This window comes from Molossus molossus, unplaced genomic scaffold (genome assembly GCF_014108415.1).
Source record: "Molossus molossus isolate mMolMol1 unplaced genomic scaffold, mMolMol1.p scaffold_m16_p_15, whole genome shotgun sequence".
In the NCBI taxonomy this organism is placed as follows: Eukaryota; Metazoa; Chordata; class Mammalia; order Chiroptera; family Molossidae; genus Molossus; species Molossus molossus.
Genome location: NW_023425350.1, coordinates 52,435,844 through 52,461,210, shown reverse-complemented (window position 1 = coordinate 52,461,210; position 25,367 = coordinate 52,435,844). Strand labels below are relative to the sequence as shown.

Here is a 25,367-nt window from a genome sequence, read left to right as displayed (position 1 = left end):
TGCATTATGAAGTTAGGCTTTTTAGGTTGACACAGCAACCCCCACCCCACCACCACAAATTAAACAAATCTACGTACAGATAGCATTTGGCTATTCAATAAAATCTTTTACAAAGAAAAACAAAGGCCTCCAAACAAAGGCACTAATACCATATCTCATTGATGCCATTTAAAAAAATTTAAGCATTAAAAAATCACACCCATGAATACTCTTTTATGAAATATATATTTAAACTTGGAGAAAATAAAAGCATTGATCAGAAATAACTTATCTCAGATATAAAAACAACCTGTCAGAGGAACACTAAAAACTATGAATAAAATGGTATATGAAATGGCATCTTCAAAACACAGGGTTTCAAGCTAATAACATTAACAATAAAAAATCCTACCTCATAGGCCAGTACCATTCCAGACTATATTGGCAAAGGATAAAATTAGTAAAAATATGAAAAGCTGATGATCAAATCTAATTTATTTTTAAGATTTAAAGGAAAGTAACATCATTTCAGAGACACAATATCCCTTACATAGAGAGCTTTACAATGAACAAAATGCTTTCTTATACATTACTTCCTTTACAAATCTGCCCTAAAGTTACATTGTGTACCCATAAATAGCTCCTGGAAGATACAACTGATTAAAAAGAAGTAATACAGTTTTCAAAGATACAGTTCTCCAAGTGAAACAATTAGTTAAAAGCAACATATATATTACTCAATGTTTTATTGTTTTTCCAGTATCTGGACAGACAGAAAATTTAGTTTACAGTTCTGTATTTGAAAACTTTCCTTGAGAAAAATATTACTCATTTCCATTTCAATAGTACTTTATTTGGTCATTGCTAAAGACGAACTAGAAATGTCCAGTTAAAACCACAGTTGACACTAATTATGAAATCTGCCTTGTCAAGAACTATCTCAAAGTAAGTGAATGCTACTTGCAATACTCAACAGGTTATAACAAACCCTAAACTGTGTCATTAAGCCAGGGAACCAATTACGGACTGCAAAAAAGAAAAGTTTGCATATCCTGGTCAGTGATACAAATAGAATACTAGTAGAGATCAGCAATTATCAAGTCTCTAGTACTGCTAAACCCATGTCTTTGACAGTAACTGAACATCATTTACATCAAACAGACACACTGGCAGGTAGTGGATTGGGCATGATTTATTTGGACCATAAAGTGTTTTATATGAGTAAGGTGCCAATATTTAAAAATCCCCCAAATCCAGATTTCCAACTTTTCTTTAAAAAAATATAAACACATAATACTGGACATGTGTTCTATATATCAACTATTAGCTCATGCTGATAGCTGCCCTATTTAAGGCATAGTCTCTCCAGTTCTACACACAAATGCACGCCCCACTCTCTACTGTATTTTAATAGGTCCACTCCACTCACTGACACTACTTGCTTTAAGCTCAGTAAATATATCTATGCCACCCCAGTTGAGACTATCTATTTAACAGTATAAAGATTAAAAGAAGGTCCGAAAGCAGTACTGCCTCTCCAAAGAGTGATAATTACCTAACTAAGCAGGAGATGCTGCACAGACTAGAGTTGAGAGGGCCCAGAATCAAACTGTAAAAATAACTACCCATATCAGAGCTCACTCACTATCCTCCAACTACCTCAAAAATCTTTTGTCAGTCAGTACTTTCTCAACTGTATTTTTTAAAAGATAGTTTTTAAACCAAGCACATCCTACTGAACCAAGAACAGTAATAAAAAAAATTAAAAAACAAAAACAAAAACCCAGGACAGCTACTCATCCAACATCTAAATCCCAATTTAGAAATAAAAATACATTTCACATTCTATAGTTGCCTTTTTCAGGCTACATTTTTAAAGACCCCAGAGGTGGGGATCATATTAGCAGATGTTACTTAGAAAGAAAAAAATTGCAATTGGTAACTTATACTTATTGGCCACGCATTTATAATGTCACATATATGCACACTTACAAGGCAACAAAATATATCACAGAAACGAGAGGTAGTTTGTATCACGTAAGTCCACGTTCATAAATCCCTATCAGTTAGTCATCTAGTGGTGAAGCATTTATCCAGTTAGCCCTATTGTGCTGTTTTGACAGTTAAAAGGTGTTTGTTTTAAATAGCAATCAATCCCAGTGAACTCTAATGATCACTAAATGGTTTATTTTCCTCTCTAAATTTTACTTTTATTATATTAACCCAGCCTTTCACCAGGAAAACCTAGAATTATTATCTCTTCTCGTTACTGTTTACCCATGTCAACAAGATTTATCTCCCCAAAATATGCTTTTTACATGTCACATCACATATCAAGAACCTTAATTTAGCTTCCTAATGACTCTCAGCTCAAGTCTAAACTTCTTCGGCTAGCTTTTCAAGTCCTTTTGTACTTATAGTTGTTGCTCAAATATGAATTTTAATTCCTCCTCCCTCAGGTATACTGAAGCCTATTTATTCATCATTCAAAATCCATTTCAATCTATCCCATGAAGTCTTCCCTCCCAGTTCATTCAAGTACAGAAAGACTTAGTGTAGTTAGTCACCATCACTCAATCTATACAGGTTTCTTGATGTCAAAGTATATTTAGACTTCTTATTATTTACATATTGCTGACTATATAATGGGTGTTGAAAAATGTTCATGCTGGCTGAACTGATATAAGCCTGAAATCAAAATAAAAAGATGAAGTATATCTCCCCTAAGCGCACCCAAGCATGTTAAATACACTAAACCATTTTGTTGTCCTCTATTTTTTGTGTGTGTGTGTGTGTGTGGTACATGACCCTAGCGGGAACCGAACCTGGCACTCTCTGGTCCGCAAGTCGATGCTCAACCGCTGAGCCAAACTGGCCAGGGTGTGTTGTCCTCTATTTTTACTTAATTCCTTAGGTGTGTAATTAGAAGACAGTGAGACTCTACAAACTGTTTAAGAACATCTAAATTTTATATAGTTCCTCACTTCTGCCCCAGCACCTAATACAGTTATGTGTAAAACTAGTAATCAGTAAATACCAACTGAATAAATGTATACCTTTTCTACAACAAAAATTAAAACTTTTAAGTTCTTTATTTTAAGGTATTTTTCTTAGATTTATCATGACTAAATGGAAGTTCAAAATAAATGGAACACAGAAAGCCTAACACTCAATTCGGTACTTAGGCCAGGGCTATTTACAGGTTACAATTAAGTGCTATAAATTATTCTGAGATTTTTCAAGACTCTGCTATCCCCTTTGACAGGGTAAGGCAACTATTATTTCATTAGAACTCAGCAAATCTGGCTAAAATGAAGTAGAATGCTACTTTTCTTTGGGGAGTTAACCTTAAGACAAAATCATCAGCTCTAGGTATCAGATTCTTGTTGGCTGAAACCTGATGAGTGAGTAATAGAAAGAATAAAAGGACAGCACTGCAAGGGAGAAAAAACAAGAGAATTAATACCTACAGATTTTTAAGCCTATTCAAAGCATACAAATAATGCTATGGCCTTCAATCAATGCTTGTTCCCATGGGAAGGACATTTCTTCTTGACCATTATGATATAAATCTACAAATTACATCAGTAAATGAAAGAAACGGTTTCCAAACATATATAAGTAAATAAAACATACTTGAAAATTCCTACTCAAATCCACCAATGATTACTAACAGTATACTCTACATTATTCACCTCTGTTAAAACACCTCCTTCTAACTGTACTAATCATGGAAGATACCTAAGGCTTCATTCTTTTAAAGATTTTTCTCTAAACTTTTATCACTTTACACTCCATTCAGTGAACCCCCAGCTGGTCCCCAAATAACTCACTGACTCAATTCTGCTACGATTAAGTTAGTTTAGGAATCTTCTTCTCATGAAACACTAAAAATCCTAGTCCAGATAGTCAGAATATAATTAAATTGACATTAACTGTCTTTAGCCCAAGATATGTAGATACATGCAAGACTACAACAAACTATCTCTTCAAAGTGTATAGTACAACTGTTTCATTCCAACTTTTTCTTTTTATACTAACGGATTCTTTTATTTAAAGTGACTCATGTGATCTTGTCTTATAAGCATACAGTTTATGTTCTATAAATTGTATGCTGCATAAATTACTGAGATAATTAAAAGTTCAAAATAAACAGATGAACCATGTAGTGTGCCCAGTCACAGGAATATAGAAAGCCTAACACTCAACTCAGTACTTAGGCCAGGACTACTTAGATTACAACTAAGCGTTGATGTTGCAATCAAAATTAACTTCTGCCATTTCCTTAATGCCTAGTTAACACTAGCATACAAGAGAATTTAGCAGAAACTTGGGCGCTGAGTATCATACAGTGATGTTTAAAAACACTCACCTTCAAATGACTACATTCTACGTTACACAGAGAACACAAATGTGGGAATATTCTTGGAGATGCTGCATAATAATCATTCATCATAGAAGGAGTTGGAAGTCTCTTCATCTTCTGGGCATCAGCATGTGAAAACTTTGGTAGCCAGGATGCTTTCACAATCCCAAAGGGAGACTGAATGGGAATGTCAGCCTCTGTCTGATAATTCTTTTTACTTCCTCCTGATCTGTGTACATTAGATGAATTAATCACAGGCTCACGTGGGATCCGCTCTTGTTGGCTTACAGCTGAAATTAATTCCGATGAAAAAGGCTGCTGGTTCATAGATGGAGGAATCAGAGACCGACTCATTGTCTGGTTAACTGTTTGGTTAATGGACTGGCTGACACATTTTACAGGTTCAAGGACTGACTGTCTTCCTGAAATGTGTAAGCCTGACATTTTAGTTCCACTCTCAACTGGGAAAAAGGATTGATTATTGGAGGACTCACTGGGGAAGTCCATCTGTCGAAACACATCTTCAACAGGAAACATAGAATTACATATCACATTTGGTGCAGGAACAGACGCAGAAATGCTCTGCTGTGACCGAAATTCATTCTTGACCTCATCAGTTGGAATTTCAGGATCATAAATACGTACTTCAAGTGGATCTTCTGTGTAGCCATATTTGCTTGCATGCCCATAATCAATCACATTACTTGAAACTGCTTCGCTACCAAAGGTTTCTTTATTTCTGCTCTGAGAAGGTAAATTAGGTAATCGGCGCCCCATTTTTCGCATTCTTATATCCCTCAAAATTAATGGCATATTTTCAGGAGTTAGCTGTTCATCAGGATAGCGACTGAGTTCTTCTAAATCTTCATTAGATAATCCAAAACTTGCTAAGATGCTGGAGGCACTCTCCTTTGTATAGCGGCTCTGTACTTTAGGGCCTTGCTCTGTAACCTGTGTTACAGAACTCTGTTTTACTCCCACTGATGCAGATATCTGAGACTCATCATCCCACCGGCTACCATGAGGCTTCCCCTTCATTTGTTGTGCTTCATGAAAATCCAGTTTTTCTTTGGTCAATCTTGGATCAGTTCGGTGTTGAGTTACCTGAACATTCATCCTCTGTGGTCCCATGTTCTGATAAGACTCATGGCCAGCAAATCTGTGTGGAATTCCACGGGCTCTCCCTGCTGGGTAAAATCTTGGAAGACCCATAGATCCAGGCCTCATAAATGGTCCTGGAGGCCTCATCCCAGAAGGGTTAGGTGCTCGTGGCCTCGGAAGTGGAAAGTTTCCTCGAGGATTAAACCTGGGTCTCGACATGGCTATTTTCAAGAAAGCCTGATTTAATAAAGTATAAGGTGGTGTTGAGCTATGTGAGGCAACGGCATTCAGCTGCTGAAGCGCCAACTGAGTCTTAATCTGAGCAAAGTACAAAGGAGATGGGCCCAACAGAAGTAGGTTTGCAATGCCCAGGTTCAAGGAATTCACAAGTGGTGCGAAATTTTCCAAGAATAACACAAAGCTGAAAGTTAAAACACAAATATTAGATCATTTTAACTCAAACTACTTCATGAAGTGGGTTCTACAGCCAGTGTAAAACATTTGGAAATAAAGCCATGAAAGGATTCTGCATTTCATACACTTTTAAATTAAGTGCTTACGAGGATTTTAAACTTTCCCAAAAGTTTTCTCTTCTCTTCTTTCCTGAATCCAGAACACACACCCCCAAACCTCAAGTCAGAGGTTCAGTATACTGTGTTGCATTGGGTGCTGTCCTAGGTGGTGAGCGATAATTACAACTCCTAAATAATCTTGAAAAACTGGGAATTATTTCATGCTTTAATACTGGGAAAAAAAAGATGAAGGCATTAAAAATACTTAAAAATGCACACACAGTTGATATGTATGTTATCAGACGTACAAACAATGACAGTAGGCACTGGAAGCCTAAAATTTTACAGACCCATTTCTCCAAGACACAACCTTCCTTGGAATCACATCTAATAAATTCCATGTAGCAATTAGATTATGCTTAAGGTTCTGCAGTTGTTTCTTTTAAGATGAAAACGTATCGCCAACAACTTGACTACAGAGTCTGACAGAAGACGGCCTGCGGACCAGAGAGTCCCGGGTTCGATTCCCACTAAGGGTACGTACCTCGGTTGCAGTTTGTCCCCGGCAACAGTTGGGGTTCATGTGGGTGGCAACCACTCGGTGTCTCTCTCATATCGATGGTTCTCTCTCTCTCCCTTCCTCTCTTCTTCCCACCCTATATAAAGATAAATCAAAAAAAAAAAAAGTCCTCCGGTGAGGATAAAAAACAGTCTGACAGAAAAATATACAGTAGCAGAGAACTGATTATAACGTACAAAAAAATATGTAACAAAACCAGTCACTTTTCTTTTAGATCCTCTCCAGACTGAGAGACAGATACACAGGCAAGCAAAAGTAGGTTTATAGTTGTGAGTATGTGAAATAGTTTATTCTTGTATTATTATTATTATTATTATTTATTATTGTAGTATTTGTATTACACCTTTAAACCTACTTTTGTCCACCCCTGTATATATGGACAATAACAATGATTAACTTCATAGTTACTTTACATGGACTGATTCATTTCTCACAACCCCGAGATATGCACAGTTTTATGAGGAGGATACTGAGGCACAGAGGAAAGTTAAGTAACTTACACAGATAAGCGGCCAGGCCAAGATTTACACTCAATGTATTTTGGCCCCATAATCCATGCTTTTAACTACCAATAGGTGCAAGCAAGAAAACCTTTGCAATTCCCAGGCACTGTTTTAGTTAAAAATGGTTGCTGTCCAGCCCTTCGGAATGCAGCACAACTCATTCCAACCCACTTCTCAGAGAAATAGTACTTTAGCTATCATTCAGGACCATGGTCAGCAGTCACAGAACTTGCCTTCTCTTAGTTTAAAAAAAAAAACAACACAAACTATTCCTATGCCTTCTATCAAGTCCCTACTTTTTATACCCAATAGAAATGAATGGTGGGAAACGTGAGATATTCAGGCACTTGTGCCTACTATGGAAACCCAGACCATGAATCCTATTTTATAATCATCACTTTCTGATTAAACTACAACTTCATCTACAACTACACTATACACTATCTTCTTTATATATGTTAGTGAAATGGTGATTTGGCTGAGAAATGGGCTTTATTTGATAACACTCTCTCTTTCAACCATCTTGCAGGCGGCCACATTTAATCTTTATAAAAACATTTTTACCACATCTCTCCACTCAAAAATCCAAGAGAATCTCATCCCCTTAACTTTTAAGCTTTATGTGAAAGGTATAATTAATCTAGGCAATCTCTACACTTCTAATTTTACTAAACACTTAATCCAGCTAGACCTTAGCTCCTATTCCTCTCTTTCTACCTCCCTTCTTCTCTTCCAATAAAAAATACATGAGCCCTGGCTGCTTTTGCTCAGTGGTTAGAGCATCGGCCTGCAGTCCAGAGAGACCCAGGTTCAGTTCCCGCTAAGGGCACGTACCTTGGTTGCAGGTTTGTTTTTTGATTTTTTAATCCTCACCCAAGGACATTTTTTTCCATTTCTTGTTCAGACAGAGTGGGAGGGAGAGACAGGAAGAGAGAGCAAGCGAGAAACATCGATGTGAAAGGGACACATTGAGTGGCTGCCGGCCTGCAGTACAGAGAGACCCGGGATCGGCCGGCAGTACAGAGAGACCCGGGATCGGTTCCCGCTAAGGGCATGTACCTCGGTTGCAGTTTATCCCCGGCCCTGGTTGGTCGTGCGGGTGGCAGCCACTCGATGTGTCCCTTCACATCGATGTTTCTCTCTCTCTCCCTCTCTTCCTCTCTCTCCCTCCCGCTCTATCTGAACAAAAAATGGAAAAAATATCCTCGGGTGAGGATAAAAAAAAAAAAAAAAAAAAATGCCCTGGCCGGTTTGGCTCAGCGGTTAGAGCGTCGGCCTGCGGTACAGAGTGGCTGCCACCCGCACAACCAACCAGGGCCGGGGACAAACTGCAACCGAGATATGCGCCCTTAGCGGGAACTGAACCCAGGTCTCTCTGGACCGCAGGCCAATGCTTGAACCACTGAGCCAAACCGGCCAGGGCTATCTCAGTTGCAGTTTGTCCCCGTTCCTAGTTTGGGTCTTGTGGAAGGCAGCCACTTGATGTGTTGCTTTCACATTGACGTTTCTCTCTTCCTCTCTCTCCCTCCCACTCTATCTGAACAAAGAAATGGAAAAATGTCCTCAGGTTCAGGATAAAACAAAAAACACAAGAAAAAACAACTTTGCCATGGACCTGATTTATTTTATTTTACTCATCCTTCAAAGTAAGTCTCCATTAAACCTTCCTTGACCACCAAGGCCAAGAGTGAGTCTTCCAACAAACTTTCTTATTTACTGCTTATACCATTTTGGGACTCGTACCTTTTAATATCTTCTTTTTGTGTTCACAGGTACAGTCTTTCTCAACAATCTAGTCTCAAGTAAAGGCATGTTCATTGTTGTCTTCTTGACCACATAGGATATAACTCTATTCTTATGCAAAATACCCTCAAATACTTGTTAAGCTATTTGAATGATCACATCCAAAGTACTCATAATTGTGAATGGATAAAAAAGCTGTGGTACATATACACAATGGAGTACTATGCAGCTGTAAGAAAGAAAGATCTCTTATCCTTTGAGAAGACATGGAGGGACCTGGAAAATATTATCCTAAGCGAAACAAGCCAAACAGAGAAAGACAAGTATCATATGATTTCACTTATTTGTGGAATATAATAAACATAACAGTCTGAGGAATGGGGTAGTCCCAGAGACGTGGAAGTGGGGTACAGACGGACAATCCCCAAAAGAGGGGGTGGTGGGGGAGAGATAAACCACAGAACTTATATACATGTGTGCATGAACAATGGACATGGACAACAAAGCTGGGGACAGGGCGGGGGGGGGGGGGAGAGGGAGGAGGGAATCAGTGGGGGGAAAAGGAGAAACATCTATAACAAAAATAAATTAATTTTTAAAAAGTACTCATAATTGTCATAGATTATTAATTTTCAAATTAGAATGAAACAACACAAAAATACATTAGCATGAAACAACACAAATTAGAATGAAACAACACAAAAATACAATATTACACGGGCTTCTGATTCACCAGATGCAAGCAACAGGCATAAGTTTACTGAAAAACTATATCTAAATTCTCTGTAAATAATGCTCATTTAGCAGAAATTCCAGGTCTTTTTCAACAATCATAAATCATATGAAACTGTACCTACCTTCTACACAAAAAAAGCACTTCCAAAAACAACTTTGTCTTGACCCAGTCCACAAAAACAATCATTGCTTATGCAAGCAAGCAGTTGGTCATCTAGTTACACTCTTTATGTACTATTTTCCTGAATGGTGAAGATTCCTTTCACAACTTTAGAAGCACAAACTCTTCCAAATATTGTTTCTCCCCCAGAATAAACCAAAAGGAACCAATTTCAGTCAGTCACCTAATTATTACATGGAATTGTGAACATGTATCATTAGAAGTACCTACATTTTAAGTCTTTAAAAGTGAAAAAACTATGTATGTACATATTTCCTAATGTGACCAGTGCTCTTAACAATGATGCAAGTATACATTTATAGACTGCAAGAGAGCAGCCCTTCACATAATGTGTTTAGAAACTAGTGTCCTGTAAGATTGTAGGTCTTCTACAAAGGAATTCTCTTGTCAAAAAAGTATGAAATGTATTCACGTGCTATGTTTCTTAGAGGTCATGTTAAAGGCTTATTAAAGGCTCTGAGGTCCACTGTTGTTTATCAAAAAATGTTTATTCATTTTGCACTTCCCAACCTTGAATTTTCCTTCATGTATATACCCAGGAGTGGTATTCGGAATATTTAGTAATTGGTAAAGCACAAGCAGTGAACAATCAACAATTTGTGCCTTACTGTGTGTAAGCAGGGCCCTAAGCCCCTTCTTCCTCCACTCCCATTAAGTTTTCAGCTGCTGTGCATAAGGTGATGGCAGGGTGGTCCTCAGGAAGGAAGTACAACAGTGGGGAAAACAGAAGTCCACCTTTGGGGCAACAGCTACTTACTAATCAGGGAAAAATTATTTCAGTATTTTAACAACCAGCATATCTGTACCAGTGTGCAGTCACTGAGTATCAGTCCTGAAAAGACACCAGTTTTTCACACAATAGTCAAATATATACAAGAGAAGAATTAAAAGGCCTTTTCCTAATTAAAGAATTTCAACTATCAAAAAGCAGAGTTTTGGCTGGTCTGCATTTTTTTAGCAGCCTTAAAAAACTCACACTGGACTTCCTATATAGTTAGTCCATTGTGAGATCTAATATAATGACGACAAATTTAACAGTCCTAGCTCTCCCAAACAGATCTTCCCCGTCTCTTGGTAAGACAAGTTATAGTCCTGTTCAGCCACAGTGGTAAGACAAGTTAAAGGTCTGTATAGCCAGTTATTTAAGTATTCTGATTCCAACATCATCTAGCTAAAGTTTCTCTCTTGTCACGTATATCCTGGAAAATCTATCAATGCACACAAATGTCACTTTCAATAAGTCTCCTCCACCAACCTCCTTTCTTTCTTTTTTTTTTAATCCTCATCCGAGGACATTTTTCCATATTTTGTTCAGAGTGGGAGGGAGAGAGAGGAAGAGAGAGAGAGAAACATCGACGTGTAAGGGACACATCGAGTGGCTGCCACCAGCACAACCAAACAGGGCCGGGGACAAACTGCAACCGAGGTTTGGGCCCTTAGCAGGAACCGAACCCCGGTCTCTCCGGACCACAGGCCTACACTCTAACTGCTGAGCCAAACTGGACAGGGCTCTCCCCTTCCTCATGTTTAAACTTTAATGCTGTCAATGATGCCTCAGGATAAAACTACTTAATGCAAATACTAACACCTGATAGAAACACAGAAATGTATGGTGTTCTCAATAGATCCACGCCAATAAAATTCCAAAATCAAGTATCAGGTCATTCAGGATATCTTTTAAAAATGCTAAAAATCTGCCCTGGCCAGCTTGGCTCAGCAGTTGGGGAGTTTCGGCCTGTGGACCAGAGACCCGGGTTCAGTTCTCGCTAGGGGCACACACCAAAAAAAAAACCCAAAAAAACCCTAAAAAAACTTAGAGAAACCATCCTTGTAACGATAAATATATCAGAGTAATTTCAAATCCAGATGTTATCAATCCATTAAAAAATAACTGACATCGTTGTTCTAGGTGAAGAAGTAGGTTATTAAGCCAGAACAGATCCCTTCTTTCATAGAGCCAACACTGTAGTTTTTAAGATGAAGCTAATATCCCATAAGAATTGAAGAAACCAAAATGATAAAATATAGTTAGAAATCTCCGGGATGTTTCCTTTTTAACACCTCTACAATTAGAAGAGGGTTTGCAGAAACTGGAAACTGGTTGACTAAACTATGGTATATACATATTTTGCATATGGGAAACAAGGAATGTCACTATACATCCCTGTTAGGATAGATCTTAAGGATAAGAACTAATGGATGAAAAAAACTTCAAGTTATTTTCCTTTTTTATATTTAGCCTATGGACAATAAAATAAAATTCTGTTTAAAGATGAAATGCCCATACAATAGTATTACTTATGTAAATAATATTACTTCACTTCACCTACATCTAAAGTCAAATTGGTTTCTTACCCCAAAATGGGAAATGTAATCGAGTCCTTGGTATTCCAAATCTGCTGTTAGAAGAAACCCAAGGGTTTTTTGTTTTGTTTTGTTTTTTAACCAACAGTGGCATTTACTAATTTGATAATTTTAAATACTGTTACTATGACAGAATTTATACAATCAAGGTAACAAGTGATAGCCATATATTCAGAACAAATGCTTGATACAGCAAAGATAATCTTTATGATCCAGAACCATTAAAGAAGAAACCATTGTCTGGATAACTGAGTCTCTTAATAGCTAAAAAAGTAATCCTTTACATTTCAAATGTAAATGTTTTTAAAACAAATACTTCTAATAATGTGCTTCAACAAGGAATTATAATTTTTCATTTTTCTTATTCTTCCAGTCATGCAACATACCTTAAGGCATTCATTGCCTTAGGGAGAAATACAGCTTAAATTAAAATAAAATTAAGAAATCAACTGATGTTCTAAATAAAAAACATTTTTTTCAGAAACAGCACAGGCCACAGTACTGAAAGGCTATTAATGACTAGGCTTGGGAACCACACTTGAAACTCTGGGTTGAAAAGGAGCTTCAGAATTTGGAGCCAAAAGACAAATTGTAAATGTTGAAACCAGCATGTGAAACAATACTCTGCAAAAGTGGTTTTGTTGTTTGGGGGTAAATTCAAACTGAGACAATCTATCATCCAATTTTTTAAAGGCTTATAACCCAAAAAAGTTAACAAGTCCTATTTAGGAGTTTCAAAATCTAGCACTTCAAGGCCTAAACTTAGGAGGCTGTGACAACTCCCTATGCACTACTTCTCCCCCATATCCAATTTTTAGGTACTGGCTCTCCTACACTGCCACATACCTGATGCTTATTGCTGCCATCACCATTTCGGTACATCTCATCCTTGTTTTTTGTTGTTTTGATTTTTGGCGAAGAGAAGCATTTAATAGGCAGCGTCAGTAGTTGAGAAAACACTGATAATTTCCTTACAAGTGTCCAAATACTGCATGACACTGGGGAAGGAGTGAGGAGGATATATCCACTTGCTGTGGTCAATAAATTCTCAGTGGCTGTTTCTTTACCACAGATCTCTTTCCCCCTTCTATTTGATTTTGGTAGAAAGGGATAAATACAGAATCATTCATTCAATTTCTTAAACATTTTTTGAGAATTTAATAATAATGATAGGATACTAGTCCCTGGAGCTTTAAAGCCAAATAAAACATGATTCCTATAGCGAAAGTAAAAGCAATCTAACAAGAAAAACAAAGTAAACCAACTGCAGTACAGTATGTCAGTACTATTACAATGCTCAGGTATCAGAAAAAGATTTTATTTCTGGAACAGGTCATGAATGCTTGAATTGAGTTTTACAGGATTAGTAACATAGTTTTCAGGGAACTGAGGGAAGTGAGATTTCACATAACAAGGTCTAGCTAAACACGTATTTATCAACTTTTTAAAAATTAGAATAGCCTTGATTAAAATTCTAAATCAAATACTATAATGAGACAGCTCTGCTGGAATGATTTTTAAAATTATAAATAAGTAAACCTATTAATGAAGTATTTCTCACAAAGCTACAAAATTCTAGTACAAGACAAAAATGTAGCTTCAGTTAAAACATTCAAATCTTTGGTAACTTCAGGGACTATCTGATAAAATCATCCATGAACACAGAAAAAAATTGTAAGAACCTATCTCCCTTATGCCAACTATTAGCCAGTTTATAATGACTATTCAAATTTCTCCAAAAACTATTAAATTTCAAATCTCTGTTCTCTACACCACTTCCCTCAGTCAACAAGGTTCCAATTATTTTATTCTCAATTTCTAACAAATCATAAAATTCTATGTATTCCTGTCAACATCTCTAATACGTATTTTTCTTTATCCTTTCACCACCATGACCTCCCTATTACAAGCCTCATCACTCTACACTACAGCTGGCCTTCATCTTAATTCAGTCACTAACTGATTAATATCCTTAAAACACTTTTAGTACCATTCCTCTACATGCAAATCTACACCATTTTACTGCTGCCTATAAGATATTAACCAAACTCATCCACCTGGCATTTAATTTAGTACATAACCTGATCCCAATCAACCTCTCACACCGTACCAGCTAATAATACTTAAGACCTTCTGCTACAACCAAATTGATATATTTGCTATCTCCTGACCACTCCCAACACATTCTTGCTTCCATAATTTATTCATAACTCCACTACCTAGAATACTGCTATCTCTCAGAATCAAAACCACAAGATTTTTAAAAAAGATCACCCCACAAGAATCTATGATTATCTCCTATGACACACATTAAGGTATTAATCTAACACAGCTCAATAAATGCAGTAATATATGCGATGTTTCAAATTCATTTCTAAGCTAGCAATATATACCAGATGAGAAGGGTTTGAATTCTAACAGATTCATTATTTACTAGTGAGATCTTGGACAAGCTACTTAACGTCCTGAGCATCAGTTTCCCCGTCTGCATGCAAAGTGGGGAAAGTATCTTCCTCTCTGGATTGTTGTTGAGAACTAAGTTAGATAAAATACAAATATGTACAGTGTCTCACAAAAGAGTTGCCCAATAAATGTTAGGTCCACTCTCCTTTCACTCCTCCTTCCTTGAGCAGACAAATCACATTTCTGAGCAACAACAGATTTTAAATCGCTGCTTTTGCAAAGATGTGGTTAAATTTGGGGTGAGGGTGGGGTAAGATGCAAAAAGCAGAAATTATAGTAATAATTCCTATCGCTGTTCACACATATCTTTCTAAACAAATTCACAAAAACATTGTTAAATCTCTAGAAAATAAAACCCATTTTGTAAGAACAATGTAATTAATGTGCTCTGGAACCCCAGAGGTAAAAGCAATTCAAAATGTCAGCTATTTTTTAAAATAGTGTTTTAAAGTAGTAATTACTAATAATAGAAACATCTGCACTTTAAAAAAAAAAAAACACTCAAAATGCAAAGAAATCAAGCTCCCCAAACTGCTCAATAGTTTGCTTCAGTCTAAAGTTACACTTTTTCCTTGGCTATTTAAACTGAAAATCTAGTTATCCACATAGATTTACTGATGAAGTGGTATAAAAATCAACATTATAGACTCAAATACTTACAAGCAAAATGATAAATTTGGATTTTCTTTAAAATAATCTAGAGCCTGGTCAGGGTGGCTCAATGGTTGAGCATCAACCCACGTACCAAGAAGCTGCTGGTTTGATTCCCAGTCAAAAAACATGCCTAGGTTGTGGGCCCAATACCAGTGGGGGGCATGCAGGAGGAGGCCAGTCAATGTTCTCTCTTACCGATGTTTCTATCTCTCTGTCCCTCTGCCTTCCTCTCTCTCTAAAATCAATAAAGAAAAATATTAATTAATTAAGTACTCTAGAAAATAATGGTGTGTGTATGAGTAGGTTTGAGGAAGCAGGACTGGCAAACATTTATGTGGAAGCTGAATGACAGTTTAATAAGGATTTATTACCTTTCTTCTCTACATTTTTATGTTTGAACATTTTCAGAATAAAAAGTTGAGTGCTAAATATAAAGTATGACATTAATAGAAAACAAAAATGGGAGTATAAAACCAACACTAACATTATTACAACCAAAGTCTAACAAAAGCCAAAACTTATTATGATCAAGAAGCAATGTACAGCCCTGGCTGGTGTGGTACAGTGGTTAGAGCGTTGGCCTGCGGACCAGAGAGTCCTGGGTTTGGTTCCTGCCAAGGGCACGTATCTCGGTTGCAGTTTGATCCCGCCCAGGTTGGGGTCGTGTCTCTCTCTCCCTATGCAAAAATGTCCTCAGGTAAGAATAAAAAAAAAAAAAAGCAATGTACAAATAACAAATGCAGATTTAAGTAAAAAAATCTCATTTTAGTTGATTATTCTCTACACCCATCCTTCCCACATAACTTAACTGACTTATCAGTTCTTAAATAATTTCATATTCTACTCTTTTTCTATTTCATTATACCTTTTTGGTGAACAACACTAACTTGTGAAACAAAAAGTAAAATTAAACAAAACAAGCCAAGGGTTCTTAATAAGAAATCGCTGATTAAGAATTAAGTTATGCCACACCCAAGAAAATAAACCCTCTCTGTCTTTTGAGATACTGATATAACCTAAAAACGTTGTTATTAAAATACAGGAACCAGTAAGAGAAAGATTAATTTGGCATTAACACCTGGAAAACAACTGAACAAATAAAGACAACCATTCATTATAAAGCCCTTTTCATTTAACTCCAAAAGCTCTGGCCATAAAGAGGTTCATTTAGCTAGAAGAATTTACAGACAGCCAACTTATGAAATTAAACTAACTAGGAAAAATCTGGGTTGCAATCGGAGTTCTTAATTATTAACTCCTTTGAAAACAATTTCAATTAAATAGTTTTAAACCTTTAAAATAAATTTTATTCCTGATAATATAAGAAACATTAAGCTTGTTATAGAAAACAATAAACAACTCTGGCCGTTTTGGCTCAGCAGTTGGAGCATCGGCCCGTAGACCAGAGAGTCCCGGGTTCAGTTCCCGCTAAGGGCACGTACCAAAAAAAAAAAAAGAGAGAAGAAAAGAAAACAAAACAATAAACAGAAGTAACTGAAATCCTTACCAATAAAACCATCACCTAAAGTGAACAAACATTTTGATATTTCTTCTAGTTTTGTATACATGCATATGCATGCATGGTAAGAGAAGGAAAGTTCACCAAACTTTACTGCATGAAATTAGAACTACGCTATTTGCCATTTTCAATCAACACTTTATTTTCCTGTATTAAATACACCTAAGAAAGCAGGTTTTACCCTGGCTAGTTAATAATACAAGAGTACATATCATCTGTTCTTTCCTCAGTTTAACTGGCACTCAATCTGCTAATTTCTCCTAGTATATACATAGATCCACTCAGCCAGCTCTTTTCTACCATTAGTTTTGTACCCTCAGATCTAACAAAAGATATGCAGATCATAATTCTGAAGGTGCCATTAAGTGTGGACAGAAAGTTTCACGCTGTATTGTTAAAATGCAAAAATGTGGTACCTCAAGAAAATTGTCAAAGAAACAATAAGTAAACAATCAGAAACATTATTTGGTAACATGAAGGGCATCACAAACTTCACTGCTACCTGGGAAGACAAACGTGATTTCAGATCAGAAAGGAATTGGAAGATCAACTTGCTAATGACAGGAACAAATCACCACAAGAACCATCGATTAACAACCCCATAGCAATGATTTAATAGTAGTTATTTCCAGGAAAACTATTTGATAAACAGAATGTGTATAATCAGATATACACTTTTTGTAAGGATCATATGAACTGCATACATAACTGTATTCATAGTAATATAACATGATATTCATAGTAAATAATACTAGAAGTGCACTGGTGGTCCTGCTTATTTTGCTACCCTCACCAAATATAATACATTAGTCCAAGAGAAACCACCTGATCCAATTTGGTCTTCCCTGGGGATTTTTTAAAACCAGGAATGAGAAAAGTGGTGGATGCTGATAAAACTCTAATGTTGTTGACAGCATATTTACGATTTTAGTAAGAACGCGCAAACACTGAAACAAAATACAGCTAATATAACAGAGGTAAGTAGGACTAAGAGGTAAAGACAGTATTGAAGACATTCACTACCCAGTTCCAATTGTTCCTGAGGCCTACCTGCATCCTTGCCCTCCCTGCCATTTGGTTGTTCACTTCTTTCATGAAGGGCATGAGCCAAAAAAATGTTCCCATCTGCCTAAAATATGTTTCCAAAATCTTCAATTATGCCTAAAATGCCAAATGCCTTAAAGTCTTTACAAAGTACAAAAGAACTTATATAGTATGTTACTTTTTGTATAAGAAATGGAAATAAGAAAACACATACCTGTTTATGGTTACCAAAAAAACATAGGTAGGATAACATAGAAAACAATGAAGCTGGTTATCTATAAAAGGTAATAGACAGGTTTAAAAAAGGGGGGGGGGATATTTCATGGAGTACATTTTATTATCTAGTTTTGACTTTTAAAAGCATGTTAACAATCTATATTTAAAAAAAGAAATTAAAACAGCCTGGCCAGTGTGGCATAGTGGTTGAGCGTTGACCCATGCAACAAGAGGTTACCAGTTCGATTCCCAGTCAGGGCACACGCCCAGGTTATGGGCCCAATCCTTGGTAGGGGGCATGCAGGAGGCGGCCAATAAATGTTCTCTCTCATTGATGTTTCTATCTTTCTCTCTCTCTCCTCTCCCCCATCTCTAAAACCAATAAAGAAAAATAATTTTAAAAAAATAAAATAAAACAAGAATGAGAAAGAGGGAAAAAATACAAAATTAAAAGCCAACTAATTCAATCATTTTTCAAATTAACCCTATAGCCCACTGTAGGAGAAAAAGAAAACTAAAGCATCCAGCCGGTGTGACTCAGTTGGTTTGAGTGACAACCCCTACACCAAGAAGTCGCCAGTATGATTCCTGGTCAGGACACATGCCCGGTTTACAGGCTCAATCCCCAATAGGGGACATGCAGGAAAGAGGCAGTTGATTGATGTTTCTCTCTCATCAGTGTTTCTCTCTCTCTCCATCTCCCTTCTTCTAAAACCAATAAAAACATATTTTTAAAAAAACTAATGCAAGTTAGTTATGAACCCATTATTTGATTTATATATCCTCAGTTTTGGGGTAGCTAGGAAAAAGGAGACAGCTACAAATAATTTCTTACTCTTCTTATTTTATTTTTGTAGTGGTATGGGTGAAACAATTCTTAAACTACTTTAGATCCAGGATTGAGCAAATGTGTGTTCTGATAGTGCTTGGAGCCAGTGTTCTCACTATAGAAGAAGAAATATATAAATATAAAATGGGGAAAAGAAACAACTGGATAGCAAAAATTATAAACCTTATAAACAACTGAGAAAACCAGGAGTCCAGGACTCCATACCACTGGAGCAATGTAAATAGAGAGGGAGTGCTTACTTGGAGAATCATCATTTTTGTAACCACCATAGTAAAGATTGGTTCAGGCAAGAATCATCTGTGCATGTTAAATACAGAGTGAAATTTTGAGGAAGAGAACATTTGCACATAATCCTAAAATGTCTCTTCACAGGTCAGTTAGTTCAAGGAAAATGGGGAAGTGGGCATAAATATCAAACATTTAGACCAAATATGTGACCAAACATACCATGGAAACACAGCATCACTTACGTGATTTTCCGACCCAAGGATTTTATAATCTGAATCTAATCAATAGGAAACATCAGACAAATCCAAAATGAGAAAAGTTCTATTAAAAAAAAAAAAGTACATTGTATTCTCCAAACATCAATTTCATAGATAAAGAAAGGCTATGGAGTCCTTGCTGGTTTGGCTCAGCGGGTAGACCATCAGCCTACGGTCCAGAGACTCGGGTTCGGGTTCGGTTCCCGCTAAGGGCATGTACCTTGGTTGCAGTCTGTCCCCGGCCCTGGTTGGGTCGTGTGGGTGGCAGCCACTCAATGTGTCCCTTTCATGTCGATGTTTCTCTCTCTCTTCCTCTCTCCCCCTCCTGCTCTATCTGAACAAAAAATAGAAAAATGTGCTCAGGTGAGGGGAAAAAAAAAAAAAAAGGCTATGGAAATGTTGCAGAGTAAAGAAGACCAAAGTGACATGACACACCAGACCTGTGTGGCTCAGTGGTTGAGCACTGACCCATGCACCAAGAGGTCCCGGTTCGATTCCTGGTCAGGGCACATGCCTAAATTGTGGGCCCAATCCCCAGTGAGGGGCATGCAGGAGGCAGCCAACTGATACTCTCCCTCATCGATGCTTCTCTCTCCCTCTTCCTTCCTCTCTCTCTCAAACCAATTAAAAAAAAATTTTTTTTTTTTAAATAAAGAGACATGACAAGTAAAGGCAATTATATAATCCTAGACTAAGTCTGTACTGGGGTGGGTGGCACATGACACAAAAACAGGTACTACTATAAAGAACATTTTGGGTCATTTCACAAAATCATAATACGGTAAATTAGTTTTATTAATGTTAAATTTACTGAGATGGTAACTGTACTATGACTATGAAAGAAAATATTCTATTCTTAGGAAATAAACCAGGGTAAAGGAGCACAATGTTGGCAACTTACTCTCAAATAGTCCCAGGGCAGGGGGAATAGTTCTGTGGGGAGGTGTGGTAGGACAGAGGAAAGAAAGAGGGAGAGACAGGGAATTCCCCTCAACCAGGGCTTTACTTCATTCAAAAATAGTTAATAACCCAAAGTTTTAAATCCAACACTGTACTATCTAACTTCTTAATTATATATTATATACTAAGTCAAAAAGGGACTAGACTATAAGCAAATATGCCAACAGGAAGAAAAGATGCAATATGATGAAGAACATCAGCCCTAAGCAAATGTCCGGATGGCCCCTTCTTTTTCTACAACATGCTCACTCCCTAACTATTGACTGTTAGTCAGCCCATTATGCAATGCACAATAATCTGATCTTTGGGGAAATTTCCACTGATCTGAAGACACCCGCCCTGTAGGAGGGGTGCCACTGACTTCATGCAAAAGTGGTTAACTCCCATAAGTAAAATTTAACACTAATGTAGCATAGTGTTTTTGAAGAACATAGACCCTAGATTCAGTGTTTTAATTCTGGTCCTGCTGCTTGCTAAAAATATCACCCAAGCAAGTAAGCCTCGGTTTGGTCATGTAAAAAATGGGAATGAAAACAATACCCACTTAAGAATATGGATGTGTGCATGGCCAGTGTGGCTCAGTGGTTGAGCATTGACCTATACACCAAGAGGTTGCCGGTTCAATTCCGGTCAGTGCACATGCCCAGTTTGTGGGCTAAATCCCCAGTGGGGGGCATGTAGGAGGCAGCCAGTTGATGTACTCTCTCATCAATGTTTCTCTCTCTCCCTCTTCCCCCTCTCTGAAAATCAATAAAGAAAAAAAAAAAAGAATGATGATGTGAAGAATAATTAAAATATACCTCCACAGTTGCTCAAAAAATGTTAGACAGTAAACAAAATCTTTTACTTAGGAAGCAGGAACATGTGTTCATTTTATTAAGACTTGCATAATTTCAGAAATTTTCTATATGGTAGCAGAAACATGATTACATGTATGTACACGTGAGTAGTATATGAGACACAATCGGAAATCTGACTACTGGCTGATTATCTAACATTAAGGAATTATTATTTTAGGTATATAAAGCATGTTTTTCTCTAAATATTTAGAAAACCTTTGAACTATTAATTGATGAATGACAGAGGATCTGCTTAAAAAAATAGGGTGAAGGACTGAGACAAGATTGACCGTTTAGCTTCTACTTTTTAAAGCTGCGTGAGCCCTGAACGGTTTGGCTCAAGCGGTTAGAGCGTCGGCCTGCGGTCCGGAGAGGCCCGGGTTCGGTTCCCGCTAAGGGCACGTACCTTGGTTGCAGTTTGTCCCCAGCCCTGGTTGGGTCATGTGGGCGGCAACCACTCGATGTGTTGCTTTCACGTCGATGTTTCTCTCTCTCTCCCTCTCGCTCTATCTGAACAAAATATTGAAAAATGTCCTCGGGTGAGGATAAAAAAAAAAAAATTTAAAGCTGCGTGATAGGTACATGGGTGGTGAATCAATGTATTATATTCTCTGCTTTCATGCAGGTTTAAATTTTTTACCATAAAATTTTTAAAGAAGGAAATTCAAAAGTAAAGAAAGTTGGCAATATTTGGTCATTAGCAGGGACAATAGGGAAATGAATTTAAAGTTTAATAAAATGAAGACTGCAGAAATGAAGCAAAAAGTATAAAAGCTTGAAAAAGAATGGGACAATAAATACATTTTGGTATTTAAGGGGTTGAGATGAAAAATAACCCAAAATATAGGTACCCCAACGTAACCACTAAGAAAATATGAAAATACATGCATCTTAAAACTTTCTCCTATGCTTTCCAAACTTTTTTTCAAAGCAAAACATTGTTATTCTTAACCCTCACTGATCTTTATAGCTGTGATTTAGATCAACACCTCACTCTTTCCCTACTCTCTTCCTTTTCATGATTCCCTTTTTATCTTCCATATATCTATTTACCTTCTATTTTGATTTTCAATCACAAATTCAGACCCCAGTAAATAAAGCTGAAGCAATGAGTCAGTAAAGTTGGACACAAAGAGGAGCTTACTAGCATGCCACAATATAATTACTTTCAGTTTGGGAGGATCTCTAAACTACAGTTCAACACTCAATAGCTCATTTCTACACAAACCAGCCCAAATTATGCTATCAGATAGCCATAATAGAAACACTATTTCCTAGTATGTACAGCATTTTATTAAGAATTTGGAAAGATTTATCCAAACTTTGACCAATATACAAAATATATAGTTATAGTAGAAAGAGCAGAATTTGGACTCCAAAGCTCTGTCCTGTGTTCTTATCCTGGCTCTAATAACTACCAGCTGAGTTCATTTACTCTAATTGTAAGCATCTAAAACCTTCCAGGCACTGGGACAGACACAAAATTGAACATAACAATCATACAAAAAAATGGTTACAATGTTTTGATAAGTGCTACAAGAGAGGCATGTATAAAGTTGATAGATGCACAAAATATTTTAATAAAAGATGAGGTGACTTTTTCAGCTCTAAAATTTTATCAATTTAATCTAAAGTCCTTTAAGCCCCTTCTTTTTAATTAAAACGGAGTATGCACAGGTCACAATTTTCTAGCAAAAGATGCTAAGCACTTAAAAATCTGTAATAAAATTAACAACCGACATTAAACACTATGTGCCAAGGGATAGGAGCTTTCCATACATGGTCTCACTTAATGCTCACAATCCCAAGCAGGTAGTATTCTCATCATTTTACAGATAAGGAAACAAATTCAGAAAGACTAAAATAACTTACCCAACACCCCACACATATAGTAAGAGGAAAAACAGGGATTTGAATCCAGATCTTCTGATTCTAAAGCCTATTCTCTTTCCACTAAACTATTTCTCTCATTTTCTTTCACTACATGAAAACAAAATTTCCAGGGATCACCTTGAGAGCACCCAAGAGAAAAATCTTTAAGACAGCCATGAAGTACAAAGTAACCACCGATCATAAGAAGCATTTTTTAAACCAAAGTACCTGCTATATACACCTTGATAGTGAAAGATTACATGGCAAAGGATTACATAACTAAAACACAACCAATATTCAAGATAACAGCCATGTGTGACATGAATAACTAGTTAATAAAAATGAGTGAGATTTTGTGACTTCTTCCAACTGTTTTATCTTTACCCTTACTTGCTTGAACATGAACAACCAAGAAGGAACTAGCCCAGCATAGAGTACTGTATTAACATGTTGAGTAAACGTAAGGATTTAAAAGTGTGTATTAAAGTGTATGAAAATACAAAATAAAGTGTAATGAAATGCTGTCAAATTTGTCTAAAGAGCAACATAAGCCCACTAAATCTAGAATACCTAAACTTCCACAGAATTTAAAGCTACGTTGAAACAATGTATTTTACGCATTTTTCTGTATAAACTTCATTAATCATTTTTGTAAGTCTTTTTTCAGTTTATCAATTTTAACTACAAACCTGAACCAATACACATCCCTGAAAAATAAACTAACACTTTACATCAAATAAAGGGGGGAAATTTTTTTGTGCACAATTCCAAAGCTCGTTAGTAAAATAATTTGAATCAACACAAGTCGCAGGATGCCGGCAACAAGTTTTCCCCCAGAACAGATTAAAATAATATTTCCCCCCAAATTCTGCCTGACTGTAAAATTTAAGATGAACAACAACTAGCTTGATGCAGTCTTCATTGTCTAGTTCAACTAAAGATTTTGTAGGAATACGTCTTCTTCATTCGCATTTACCTCAACAAGAGAGTTTCAAACGTCCTCAAGGATGCAAGTATGGGGTATATACATTCTCCCCACCGCCTTCAACAAGCAGGGCCCAAGCCGGGAATCACACAAAAATACACTAACGATCAACTTTCCTCTGAGAGATCTGGACACAAACAGCACAGCCATCTGGGAGCCTGTCCCGCACCGGGGTGACAATCTCCTTGCTTTCGGACCCGCATACGGTAGGCGTACGAAGCACCGACCAGCAGAAGCTGCTGGGTTGTAACATTCCCCTTTCATCCGACTCCCCATCCCCAGGACCAAACATGCTCTTCTCTCGCCACGTTTCTTGCACAACGTCGCCAGCCAAAAGGCTCAGCTCAAGCTCCAGCGCCTCTCTTCAAGGCCCAGCGGGGACGGTTACTCCCTCCTTGGTGCTCCCTCACCACCGCTTGCTCTGGCTGTCAGGCCTGGCGCGGTCTCGGCAGGCCCGGCGCCGATGGGGAAGGGGCCGCCACGGCCTTGCCAAAGGCTTGCTGCTCGTTCCTCCGCCCGGTGCAGCGGCCGCGGGCGGCTCTTCCTGAAGCAGGGTCCTAGCACGGGTGCCCGACCCGGCCCTCCGGGGCAGTGAGGTGAGCCGACGCGGTAGCAGGGCAGCCCGACTTCCCTTCCCATCCCGAGGGTCCCCCAGCCTCCTCCCGCCCCCGCCGCCTGCCCGCCGCCATTTTGTGCGCAGCCGCTGCGACACATACAATAGTCGGCCCGGATCTCATAGGAAAGGTTCAGGACCCCCACGCTGTAGGCTCCCGCCTTCCAAGCCCCTAGTCCCCACAAGGCAGCAGTCCTACCTATGCCTACCCGACTAACAGCCGGATCCCATTTGCGCCCCACACAGTTTAGCTCCCAGCCTCCAGTCCCGACGCCGAAGAAGCTACCGCCTCCACTGAACTGCACGCATGCGCGCCTTTCGGGAGTCTGCCTGCCCTCCTCAGCTCCCGGCGCCTGCGTACCGCGGGCACCGCGCTCGCCCGGAGGCACGAAAAATGGGCCAGGCAAGCTTGGTTCCGGAAGGGGTCGCTCTCGCATCTACTCAGGCATCTAGTAAAACTCAAGCTCCAGGCAGTATCAATACCTGTGCATGTTCTCTGCCAGTCCCATCCAAATCATGCGCATCGCTAACCTGTATTGTCTCACCTCTTCCTTCCATGGTCTTCCTGATCATTTTTGTCTTCAATAATACATTATGTAATATATTCGTCTGGCACTTGATATCATGCTTTGCATGGTTAAGATTTTACCTGCCTTTAGCATCTCGCCTTGCACTTTTTTTTTTTTGCATCCTTATAGCACATATCATAGCCACTCAAAATATCAGTGAATTCGAATTTAATTAAAACCTTCAACATCAAAGCTCAATCATTGGGAAGAATCTGGGAAAAGTCGCAAGTCCTG

General features: G+C 37.9%; 1 protein-coding gene across 12 annotated transcripts in view; it reads right to left on the bottom strand.

Moving 5' to 3' along the window:
* ZNF638 (zinc finger protein 638) overlaps positions 1–24,864 on the bottom strand; it is an 83,668-nt gene extending 58,804 nt beyond the window's left edge. For 8 of the 12 annotated variants that reach the window (XM_036263273.1, XM_036263279.1, XM_036263268.1 and 5 more), the window contains exon 1: positions 4,352–5,867. In XM_036263273.1, coding sequence (XP_036119166.1) covers positions 4,352–5,665 — 1,314 coding nt within the window. In that variant the 5' untranslated portion in view covers positions 5,666–5,867. Of the gene's footprint in view, positions 1–4,351; positions 5,868–12,910; positions 12,930–24,763 lie in introns of those variants that run through there. The other 4 variants (XM_036263276.1, XM_036263277.1, XM_036263278.1 and 1 more) reach the window with 3 other exon arrangements.
* Positions 24,865–25,367: the final 503 nt, after the last annotated feature.